At 43.2% G+C, this 12895-nt stretch overlaps 1 protein-coding gene across 2 annotated transcripts in view; it reads left to right on the forward strand.

The window, feature by feature from the left end:
• The window catches only part of MAPK11 (mitogen-activated protein kinase 11), a 58618-nt gene that overhangs the window by 25459 nt on the left and 20264 nt on the right, over positions 1-12895 (forward strand). For both annotated transcript variants that reach the window (XM_081211808.1, XM_081211807.1), the window contains exons 2-6: positions 8688-8817; positions 9053-9111; positions 10327-10438; positions 11116-11145; positions 11284-11331. In XM_081211808.1, the coding sequence (XP_081067934.1) occupies positions 8688-8817; positions 9053-9111; positions 10327-10438; positions 11116-11145; positions 11284-11331 (379 nt within the window). The remainder of the gene's footprint in view (positions 1-8687; positions 8818-9052; positions 9112-10326; positions 10439-11115; positions 11146-11283; positions 11332-12895) is intronic.

A 12895-nucleotide genomic window follows, 5' to 3' on the forward strand; every position in this document is an offset into this window, starting at 1 on the left:
AGGTTACTGCCATGAGGGTTTGTGTCACATTTTCTGTATTGTTTGCAACTGCCCAGTTTCCCTTCAGGACAAAACTTACCAGATAACCCTAGTTAAATGCTTAACCCTTGTGTTACACTTTGCTCAGTTACATAATGCAAATTTACAGAGTGGGGGGGTTGAGCTTGGAAGGGGGGGAATAGTGTGTTGCCATGAGAGCAGTCTTGTTCTATTTCAATCTCCTTTGGATACTTCAAAGATGGGGAACCTGTAGCTCTCCAAATGTTGCTGGATTGTTGTTGTTTAGTCGTTTAGTCGTGTCCGACTCTTCGTGACCCCATGGACCAGAGCACGCCAGGCACTCCTGTCTTCCACTGCCTCCTGCAGTTTGATCAAACTCATGCTGGTAGCTTTGAGAACACTGTCCAACCATCTCGTCCTCTGTCGTCCCCTTCTCCTTGTGCCCTCCATCTTTCCCAACATCAGGGTCATTTCCAGGGAGTCTTCTCATGAGGTGGCCAAAGTATTGGAGTTTCAGCTTCACGATCTATCCTTCCAGTGAGCACTCAGGGCTGATTTCCTTCGGAATGGATAGGTTTGATCTTCTTGCAGTCCATGGGACTCTCAAGAGTCTCCTCCAGCACCATAATTCAAAAGCATCGATTCTTTAGCGATCAGCCTTCTTTATGGTCCAGCTCTCACTTCCATACATCACTACTGGGAAAACCATAGCTTTAACTATACGGACCTTTGTTGGCAAGGTGATATCTCTGCTTTTTAAGATTACAATGCCCATAATCCCTGAACATTGGCCATGCTGGGTTGTAGCCAATTCTACTTGGAGAAGACCCATTGAATTTAACGGCTCTGGCTAATTTTGGTCCATTAATTTTATAGTGAACCCTCCGGATATGAACTTAATTCGTTCCCGGGGTCCATTCGCACTCTGAAAATAACATAAATAGAGGTGCACTTCTGCACATGTGCGTGGAGGGATTGAGCACTTCTGCACATGCATACGCAGCGAAACCTGGAAGTATACACGTCCAGGTTTGCTGTAGCCATAACCCAAAGAGTCTGTATCCAGAGGGATACGTAAGTAGAGGTACAACTGTAATGGGTTTACTCCAGTATTTAGCTGGAAACAACCTGCTGGCAGGGACTGATGAGAGCTGGAGCCCAAAAGTATCTCTGGAGGGCCATTGGGTTTCTTTGGCTATTTGAGCCCATTGCCGTTACCTTGCTGATAAAAGCACTGCAAGCAATCCTATGCATTGGGTTCAGTGCAACATCAGTTTCATAAGCTGTCTTATGACGACAGTCTGTTTGTCATTTTAGCATTGTCATCCCTTAAAGCAAGGATGAAAAGTGTAGTAACTTTGTAAGTTGCTTCATTCCACCACCACCCAACACAGGAATTAATAAATATTTATTCTTCTCTTCCTCTCTAAGGAAACCAGAGTGCTGTATTCTAAAACCAGTAAAACAATATGAAATTGCACATATCCAGTATCCGTTTCACATTTCTCTGAGTGTAGCTGGTGTGTTGCATGATATAGTAGGCAAATACCACTTCCTCTTTGTGTCACATCAGATAAAGAAGCAGTTGTGAAAGGGATAATTAATGTTAAAAGAAATAGTAATACCAGCTTTTAACCCTTAGGCTCCTTAGAAATAAGCCTTTGCAATTTCTAGGAGAAAAGCCTGAGTTAATGGTCTTATTCTGACCAGAACGTCTGTCTTCAAAACTGTTTTTTTAGATGAGTTTGCATTCTTCATTTGCTGACTTCCACTTTCCTCTCTGAGTAGAAAGAGAAGATTTTCCTGCAGTGGATCACTGTGGACTGAAACATCTGCAAATATTACAAGTTTGAGACTCTGCACAAACAATTGGCTTTGTTACTAGGACTGCCAAACCATTAAGGATGTTTTAAATCTGATTATCTGACTTTTAGGGACCTGGGTGGCGCTGTGATCTAAACCACAGAGCCTAGGGCTTGCTGATCAGAAGGCCGGCAGTTCGAATCCCTGTGATGGGGTGAGCTCCCGTTGCTCGGTCCCTGCTCCTGCCCACCTAGCAGTTCGAAAGCATGTCAAAGTGCAAGTAGATAAATAGGAACGCTCCGGCGGGAAGGTAAACGGCGTTTCCGTATGCTGCTCTGGTTCGCCAGAAGTGGCTTAGTCATGCTGGCCACATGACCCGGAAGCTGTCTGAGGACAAACGGCCTCCCTCGGCCTACAGAGCGAGATGAGCGGGCAACCCCAGAGTCATCCGCAACTGGACCTAATGGTCAGGGGTACCCTTACCTTTTTTATCTGACTTTTAACTGACAAACCAGTCAATTAATAGTGACATACTATATACTCCAGGGACAAATCAGTGTTTTAGGTCTGCCGTTCAGTGTTGCTCATCACTCTTCTTGGAACTTAAATGAGATGTTTAAATTCAATTTTCTTCCTTCTTTATTTTATGGACCTTCCTTCAACTGTACATTGCTGTGGCTACTTATTTAGACAGCAAGGCATCAGAAACAACTACAGTGACAGCCATAGTAAGGAGCGGAATATTTAAAGCTGCAATCTCATGCACATTAGAACTACTTTAATTGGAGTAACCCCTATTACACTCAGTAGGATTCGTCTGCATTTAAATATGCATATGATCAGGCTGCGTGTGAAAGCTTTCATTTGCTTCTCATTAAGACTGTGCTGATCTTTGCGAAATTCATTGCAAAAAATGAAAGGGTTCTTGTATTTGTGTGGGTTGCTGTTGCTAGGAGCTACCATACAAGTATCAACAATAGACATTGCAAGACGGCATGAGCAGGTAAAACACCCAACCCTTTTCTCTATTTCCAGCCCTTAAAAAACCCAGGATGTACTGCTTAGTGCTCCACCTGCAGTCCAGTGCAGATTTGCTTGCAAGCAGAGTGGCTATGTGTCCTACTTAACAGAGGGCAGCCTTCTACTAGAATAGCTGTCAAAGGACAGTCCTCTCTTTGAAGGCAACCTCAGTTTGGAAACTGCCCAGTCAAATGGTTAGAAGGAAGATCAGAAACCTTGAAGTTGTCCAACATTTAGTATCAGGTCTTCCCATTCTACAGTGGTACCTCGGGTTACAGACCCTTCAGGTTACAAACGCTTCAGGTTACAGACTCAACTAACCCAGAAATAGTACCTCGGGTTAAGAACTTTGCTTCAGGATGAGAACAGAAATCGCGGTGCGGTGGCAGCGGGAGGCCCTATTAGCTAAAGTGGTACCTCAGGTTAAGAACAGTTTCAGGTCCAGAACGAATTAAGTTCTTAACTGTATTTCTGAATTTTCCTCTGTACATATCGATTAGCATACACAAACCTATGCAACTCTGCATGTTTTGCCTTCAATTCTTCTTCTTCTTCTTCTTCTTCGGGTAATGGGTGGTGAGGTACTGGTATTTCTTCACTTTTAGTGATGTATAAGTGGGCACCCTACCTGAGATTAATTTCCATTTTAAAAAAGGTAAAGGACCCCTGACAGTTATCTCCAGTCGCAGACGACTCTGGGGTTGCGGCGCTCATCTCACTTTATAGACCGAGGGAGCCAGCATTTGTTCCGGGTCATGTGGCCAGCATGACTAAGCCACTTCTGGCGAAACCAGAGCAGCGCACGGAAACACCATTTACCTTCCCACCAGAGTGGTACCTACTTATCTACTTGCACTTTTTGGCATGCTTTCGAACTGCTAGGTTGGCAGGAGCTGGGACAGAACAACGGGAGCCACCCGTGTCCCATTACTTCCAAGTAAATATGACTAAGGAGAACGTCGTTTGACCCAACTATGAGGGAGAGAAAGCGGAACAGGACAAAGCAATGATTTTGCAACTCTGTGGCAGTGGGATGGGTGCAGAATGATTCCCCCTGCCACCTACTGGGCTGGAGGAGGGAAATGAGTGGGATTCCTTCAAGATAGTAGTGGTTGGTAGGCAGCAGTGCTTACCTGACTTCCCATCAGCAATGGACCATGGATGAAATACTCTTGTTTCTGGTTACCCTGTTGTGGTTTGTTTGTTGAGAGATGAACCACAAGCACAGGCTGGAGATGTAATGCCAACGCCAGCCGCTCCGTGGCTCGTTTCCTTGCTCAACTAATAAAGGAGCAGAATAGGAGCACTCCGCCTTTGTGCGCACCAGCAATGCAGCTCATATGCATATTTGCTTAACTATGATTTATGGCTTAGCATGCATTCAGATGCCACCATTATGTGGTCAAAATTAACATGGTTAAGGCAAGCCAAGGGGGAAATCTTGCAGTACAGATAGATTGGCAGAGTTTAAGCCCCACGCTAGGCCTTTGTTCTCTTTTGTGCTTTCTAGCCAGAAAAGCCATTTATGCGTTCACATTTCATTTAAGATTATGAAAGATCATTTTACCCCTTATGTGCCCAGTCAATCACTCCTCTCTGCAGGTGAGGTCCTCCCGCAGATAACCCATTTTATCAGGAGTTCTGTTCTGCACAGAACCTTTTCATGTTCTGGCACCTACACTTTGGAATTCCCTCTCCTTCAGTATTAGGCAAGCTTTGTCTATCCAGTGTGTATCTGCATTGGAACTGTGTTCAGCTGTTTTATCACTTTTATGCGGATGCCACCCTGGCCTCCTTTGGAAGGAAGCAGTGCCAGATTTACGTATAAGCTAAACAAGCTATAGCTTAGGGTCCCACTCTCTTGGGGGCCCCAAAAAATTAAAAGGGGGAAAAAACCCTGGATGTACATTTCCAAAATATAAGATAAAAAACAAATAAAATAAAACCTACATACAGCAACGGTGTTTTGTGTTGTGTAGGCTCCTATGATGTAAGTAATGGGCCCCGCCTGCTAGCCTGCTCCCTAAAATATCACTGGTTTACTCATTTCTATATATAGGGTGCCTACATTCTGCATGTGCAAATGGCTTTAGATACCTATTAGGTTAAGGTTACCAGATTTTTTTCAATGAATCCGGGGACCTTTTTAACTTCCTACTAAATAGATGGATTTTGTCAGGGGACCGATTTCTAAATCTGGGGACTGTCCCCGGGAAACGGGGATGTCCGGTAACCTTAATTTGAAGGCATTCTGTGCACACAATAGGCCAGCTAGATAGAGTCAGCTAGATACATAGTGTTGTGGGCCAAAAATGGCTTATCTTCTGAGTTTACGCCAATAAGACTCCGAGACAAGAGGAGTTAGGAGTCCATTGTTTATTGCTAGGCAATAGGTTACAGTCGAATTGTTTCGCAAGGGTCGGGGCGGTAGTATTTATAACATTTCAAAAAAAGAATTTCAATTTTCACCAATCATGTACATCATGACCTCATTTCATGTTTAATACACATGCGCAATAAGCGTTAGCAATTTCTGTTGATTCACCTTTGATTCCCAGCACTCTCTGTTAAAATACTAACTTCTGTTACATTGTGTTAGTATGCTTGTTTGGAACCTATGTTACGCGTATCCATTTGCACCATGTATCAACTTATGTTCTAGCTTATGAGCAGTATCTTTGTGATTCATATATTAGCTGTACTTCTGCCCCAATGGGGGAGGCAACTTGCGAAAATCATCAGTTTCATAAAGCAACGGGTTACCATAACATCTCTGTTAGAAGCACACTCAAGGATTTATAGGGGTTCACATTATCCTATTTATTGTGGCTTTTTGGGCCACCACCACAATAGGACAAAAACCTTTTGCTATTTAGGCTGTGGGCTGTTAGGCTGCTGAACAGAAAATAATACAGTGGATGCTCGGGTTGCAAATGTGATCTGTGTGGGATGCACATTTGCAACCCGCAGTGGCGCTTCTGTGCACGCGCGGGTTGTGATTTGGTCTTCTGCACATACGAAAAGCGTGATTTAGCGCTTCTGTGCATGTGCAACTCCTGAAACCCGGAAGTAACCCATTCCTATACTTCCAGGTTTCGGCGGGTCTGTAACCCCCCCAAAAAAACGCAACCTGAAGCGTCTGTAACCCGAGGTATGACTGTATAGTGCAACTGACTTTCGGGGTTGGTGTGTTGTGCGACAAGCACACAGAGTGCAATGAGACTGAGTGTTTGTGGGGGGGAGGGAGGCTCGGTTAATTTCATTGTGCATAGGTTGTACATTGACAATACAGTGGTACCTCGGGTTAAGTACTTAATTTGTTCCGGAGGTCTGTTCTTAACCTGAAACTGTTCTTAACCTGAAGCCCCACTTTAGCTAATGGGGTCTCCTCCTGCTGATGCGCCACCAAAGCACGATTTCTGTTCTCATCCTGAAGCAAAGTTATTAACCTGAGGTATTATTTCTGGGTTAGCGGAGTCTGTAACCTGAAGCGTATGTAACCTGAAGCATATGTAACCCGAGGTACCACTGTAAAGGTATTATTATTATTATTATTAGTCTTTTGCGTAGGTAAGGCTGTGGGAATCATTAGAGCAAACACAACATCTGCATCATAAGGAAAGGAGTTGTGCAGCTACCTGCTGATAGGAGATGGGGTTGACAAGAAAATGTTAATGTTTTGAATCATCAAGGCCTACATTATCAAAGCCTCGAGCATTTATATTGAAGGTTTGTTTATTGTCAGTGGCGCCTAAGGCAACCTTTTATAGCCTTGTAAGCTGGTTGGCTTTAATTAACGATGCGCATGAGAAGGCTGCATGCAGCATGCCACTGTTTGGCAGGCGTAATTAACACTCGATACACCTAGACAGGGTGGCAGACTCCGTAATTAATAGAGGCTCCTGTCTGTTCACCAGGGGCCCAGAATCCAGATCTAAAGTGCTCCCTATGGAGTCTTGATTTGGGGACCTGGGAGATAGGAAGCCAAATTAATGATGCTAATTCTCTGGGTGTTTGTCATGGCAGATGGGAGCGACAGATATCACCTAGGGAGAATGCTTGTGGTAGGTCATCACAAGAAATACTTATTTGAGGAGTTTTCTGTAAAAGGTTGCTATGTTAAGATAATGAAAGAAATAAGTAAGTAAGAACCTTCCCCCCACAAATGACATTTGCTTATTTTGGAAATATATAGCCATCAAACAAGATATTCGGGTCCGGTCAATGAAAGAGAAACTGTAAGCTGCTCAGCAGACCTTAGGAGAATTGCTAGCTATCTCTCTATCTGTTTTGTTTCTCCAAGGTTGATCCTGTCAGCATCTGCAAAGGCCTGCTATTGTCCCAATAGCAGCTGCTTGTTTCTGGGTTTTTATCCGCTGGTGTGGTGAGGTTATTGAGGTTGAAGTCTGTTACTCAGTTTGGTTAAGTTTATTATTGCTGTTTTCTGTTTTAGAAGTACAGAAGTGTCCTTGGTCCTGTTGATGCCGGTAGGGTTATATTTAGCAATGTCGTTCCCTGTTTCTGTCCCAGCATTCTCGTCTCAGTTTTTACTTGACCCGATGCAAGACTTGGGTACAGATGTGCAGGTCTGGGTCGATTCGCCAGGCCATCGTTTTGGTGTGATGCCATAACAAACACTGAACTGGAGCAAGCACCCAGTTCACTTGCTTTATTTACCTTAACAGCAGCCGATTAAAAGGAGTTCAAAATAGTTTGTTGGTTGAATGTTTGCTTTTACTTCAGCAGCATATTTGTTAATGGATCTTTAATGATAAATGTGTGTACAGTGTGGGGAACCCTGAATAATATTTGAGATTTGTTTTTCCCCATATGAAAGGAATGAAGGATTATAATAACAGTTAAGTTCAGAAAGAAATACCCCTAAGCATTTTGTGAATCTTTTTCTTTTGTCCATTTACTGTATTTATTTTCCGTGATTTGAACTATAAAATGAGTCAAAATGAGAGTACCTAAACATTTTCTTTTTTTTTGAAAAAAAAAAAGCACTGGACTAAAGTATGGAAAACTTGCTGATTTGCTACCAGGCCAGGTTCAAGGTGTTACTATTAGTATATAAAGCTCTTAACAACTTGGGGCCAGTTACCTACGATATCACCTTACCCTACAGATGCCCACTCAACCACTTTGATTGGTGGAATTGGCATTACCTCAGGTGCCACATCATAAGGGACGCGGGTGGCGCTGCCTAGGACTTGCCAATCAGAAGGTCGTCAGTTCGAATCCCCGCAACGGGGTGAGCTCCCGTTGCTCGGTCCCTGCTCCTGCCAACCTAGCAGTTCAAAAGCACAAAGTGCAAGTAGATAAATAGGTACCGCTCCGGCGGGAAGGTAAACGGCGTTTCCATGCACTGCTCTGGTTTTGCTAGAAGCGGCTTAGTCATGCTGGCCACATGACCTGGAAGCTGTACACTCGGCCAGTAAAGCAAGATGAGCGGCGCAACCCCAGAGTCGGCCACGACTGGACCTAATGGTCAGGTGTCCCTTTACCTTTACAGGTGCCACATCATACCTATTCGGCATTTGTAGGAACTTGATCATTTAGTGTGGCAGCACCTGCACTTTGGAACTCCTTGCCTTTGAGCTTAAGCAGATGCCTTAACTCTACTCTTTTTGGCACCCGCTAAAACATTCCTGTTTAGACAAGCCGGTGCTTAGAAAATTGAGGTAACTTTGATCTTTTGAATGTTTTAAAGTAGTGTTGTTATTTTTTTCTTGATTTTACTCTCTTTTGCAAGCCACTTTGAGGGTTTGTTTGTTTGTTTACAATCAAACAATGTATAAATTTTATGAAATAAAATATAGTAAAATTCCTTTTCTTTTCTTTTGCATTTGCATTTGTTTCAGTTCCGCATATGATACCAAAACAAGGCAGAAGGTGGCAGTCAAGAAGCTTTCGAGACCTTTCCAGTCCCTTATTCACGCCAGAAGAACCTACCGGGAGCTTAGATTACTGAAGCACATGAAACACGAAAACGTGAGTGGAACAGGCTGTGCGAATTGCGAATAATGAGCTTGTAATCCATCTAATCATTTAGTTTTATTAAAATGTTCATCGGTTAGACACAACTAACTTCATTAGGTTTTGGCATACCTTATCCCGTGCCGGGCTGCCATTATCCTTCATTTTGGATTCGAAACTGGTAAGTAGAGATAGCGGTGCCACACGCATTTCTCCAGATAAAATAAAAACCCCTCTTCTTCTGTTTCAGGTTATAGGATTACTAGATGTTTTCACACCTGCGGCGTCAATAGAAAATTTTAATGAAGTGTAAGTAAAGTTTGACCTAAACTTGTTGGCAAGCTGCTAAGATAAACGGCCAGCCCAAGTTATGCATGCCTAAGTCTTGTTTATTTCTATAGAAAGTATGCGCTCACCTGTGTTCCGCTGACATCTATAGACCCTGAAAGCAGTAGTGGACAGTGTTGGCGTTGTGGGGCTGCGTTGCTCGCCCAACCTTCCCGCAGCCGGATTGTACTCACAGTATCTGTAACCTCCTTGGCCTTCATTTCTCAACTTTCGTACACTTGGCTTAATCCTGCACTGAACTCTGTTGGTAGGAGCCAAAGTTTTGCTTCCTCCCGTGGGAAGTGTCAGAGGAAGGAAACGTTGGGTGCGCTCCTGCGATTCCAGAAACCTTACGCTGAGTTCAGTTTCCCTTAGCCACGGTTTGTGACAACCGAGTCTTCATATTTTTCCCATTCCTCAGTTTTGTGACCATATATAATGCATGGAAGTCACATTCTTAGAATCATAGAATCATAGAATTGGAAGAGACCACAAGGGCCATCGAGTCCAACCCCCTGCCAAGGAGGAAACACCATCAGAGCACTCCTGACATATGGTTGTCAAGCCTCTGCTTAAAGACCTCCAAAGAAGGAGACTCCACCACACTCCTTGGCAGCAAATTCCACTGTCAAACAGCTCTTACTGTCAGGAAGTTCTTCCTAATGTTTAGGTGGAATCTTCTTTCTTGTAGTTTGGATCCTTGTAGTTTGGATTCTTGTACAGTGGTGCCCCGCAAGATGAATGCCTCGCAAGACGAAAAACCCGCTAGACGAAAGGGTTTTCCGTTTTTCAATGCGCTTCGCAAGACGAATTTCCCTATGGGCTTGCTTCGGAAAACGAAAAAGTATTGCGAGTCTTGTGATTTTTTTCGCTCCCCCCTTTTTCTAAGCCGCTAATAGCCTTTTAGCCGCTAAGCCGCTAAGCCTTTAATAGCTGCTAAACCGCTAATAGCGCTAAGCCGCTAATAGGGTTGCTTCGCAAGACGAAAAAACCGCTAGACGAAGAGACTCGCAGAACGGATTAATTTCGTCTTGCGAGGCACCACTGTAGTTTGGATCGTACTTGTGTCTGGAAGCACGGCTTGTAGAGCCTCACCAGGAAACCCTGTGTACCAGTTCTTTTCAAAGAAAAGCACTGATACAGTAAAAAAAGACTTTAGAAGCAATTGGATGTCATCTGAATGCTTTGTATTTACAGGTACCTTGTCACAAATTTAATGGGTGCTGACCTGAATAACATTGTGAAGTGCCAGAAACTGACAGACGACCATATACAGTTTCTTATATATCAGTTACTTCGAGGGCTTAAGGTAAAACCTATGGAGGGAGGGGGGAAAACATACTTGAGCTGAAACACAGGATGAAACATCTCTTAAGATAATGCCTGCTGCTTGCTCAAGTTACTTGTATGTCCTTATTATGTATTCTACAAAAGCCTTGTCCAACAGAAAATACTTCTTGGGTAAGCACTCATAGGTTTTCCCATACCTGCTTGTGTTTAAAACAACATTTTAACCCCTAGTTAATTGATTTGATCAAAATATTGGTTAAACACTGCAGCTCAATGTGCCACACAGATGTCAGCAGTGCTGAAATCATAATTCGTGGATTAATGGGATTTGTAAGTTCCTCTATAATTGGCACATATGTTTAAGTTTTGCTGCTTTAGCGACAGGAGAAATGATAGTAGAGGAGCCCTGGTGTCAGAGGCGAACTATGTTACAAACAGTGTGTCTGGAAGGGCTTTTAAACTCACAAAAATTACAGATTGAATTGCAAAACATCAGCAGCCTTTCTTATTGGTGCGTTTGCTCCTCACGTACATCACTGAACATTTGCCACATAGGTGGGAATACAGGCTAACCTTTATCTCTTTGTACCGTAGAACAAAAACATCTGTCTGAGTGGATGACAGCTAATAGCTATCATTAATCACTTGCGTTTGACTTTGTTGTCTGACCTCACCTATTTTCTTTTTATTTAACAGTATATTCATTCGGCTGGAATCATTCACCGGGTACGTTGCACTGGGAATATAATGCACTGTGAGCACGTCATTGGTTTGGCTTGTTGCTCTGATATAGTTGCAAGACTGTTTTTACCTCATTTGTTTTAGCCCTGTTTTAATGCTCTTAACTTTTTTGTTCTGATGCAGGACCTGAAGCCTAGTAACCTAGCTGTCAATGAAGACTGTGAATTAAGGGTAGGATTCATGCTATTTTGATTATTTCGGTACGTTTTGAACCAAGACTAACACAAGAGTGGTGCCTGTTGTCATGCCAGCATCTGTTATTAATGGTTGTTGTGGTACCGAGTAAAAAACTAAATTGTAAACCTGACCAATTTAAAACTGATCAGGAAGCTCTCTGAATAAATGAGCAACTATGGAAGTTTTGGTCCTTTCTTTAGGGCAGTATTTCTACAGTAACTACTCACAAGAAGTGTTGCGTCCATTTCAGGCCCTCCATAACTAGATGAAATAGTAGGTGCTGCAGATATCAAGCAACTACTTGCAGTTTGGAACTAGCATTTTGAAAAGGAAGATGTGTATTAACTAACAGTGCAATCCTTATTCTGCTCCGAAATAAGTCCTGTTCAATGGGGTTTACTCCCAGATAATTTGAATTTAGGATTACAGGCTAAACTGTTACATAGTAATGGACACACCAACAGAGGGGGGCCATCTCTGAGTCTAACCTGACAGTTTATAAGACCTTATTGTTTGTACTGGTTTTGCCCTATTAGGGCTGCAGGTGGCGCTGTGGTCTAAACCACTGAGCCTCTTGGGCTTGCCGATCAAAAGGTTGGCGGTTCGAATCTGCACAACGGGGTGAGCTCCCGTTGCTCTATCCCAGCTCCTGCCAGCCTAGCAGTTCGAAAGCACACCAGTGCAAGTAGATAAATAGGTACAGCTGTGGCGGGAAGGTAAAGAGCGTTCCTGTGCACTCTGGTTTCCGTCACAGTGTTCCGTTATGCCAGAAGCCGCTTAGTCATGCTGGCCACATGGCCCGGAAAGCTGTCTGTGGACAAATGCCGGCTCCCTTGGCCTGAAAGCGAAATGAGCACCGCAACCCCATAGTCGCCTTTGACTGGACTTAACCGTCCAGGGGTCCTTTACCTTTTACCTTTTTAGATGCTCCTATTTCTGATTTTTTCAAGTTAACATATCATCCTACATTGAGAAATCCTGGTTAATTATGTTTATGTCCCACTTTTCATTCTGTAAAGCAAGAGAAGACATCTTCTATTTATTTATTTATACATTGTAGATTTTTTTAATTTGCTCTATCCCAATCAGTTTTAAGAAGAAATGCAAACACAAAATTGTTCATGTAGTGTTCAAAGCAGCAGCTGACAATGCGCATTGAGTGGGTATTACTCCACCTACTGTTGCAACGCAACATGAGAAATGGTCTCACAGCCACCAGAATTGCGTGCAGAGCCTGTGGCAAGGGATGCTATCCTTGCAATACCCTCCTGCTATGGGGGCCTTATCCTGGATGGAATCAATATAATGAAGCAACCTGCAACCCACTGCTGAGAAATCACAATGATCAAAACAATAGATGAATCCCCTTCCTATTAAACTGAAATATACAAAAACTCCCCCTGACAAAGCCAAAGGAAACACCAGCAAAATTGTATTTTAAAAAACCCCTGCTACACTGTTTTCAGAAGCTGTTCTTAATAATTCATCCTGATTTGTTGAAGGGTGGGATATAAATGTCCAAAGAAATACAAATATTAAAGTTCTGGATTTAGTTACT

This window comes from Podarcis bocagei (genome assembly GCF_964188305.1).
Source record: "Podarcis bocagei genome assembly, chromosome: 10".
NCBI lineage: Eukaryota > Metazoa > Chordata > Lepidosauria > Squamata > Lacertidae > Podarcis > Podarcis bocagei.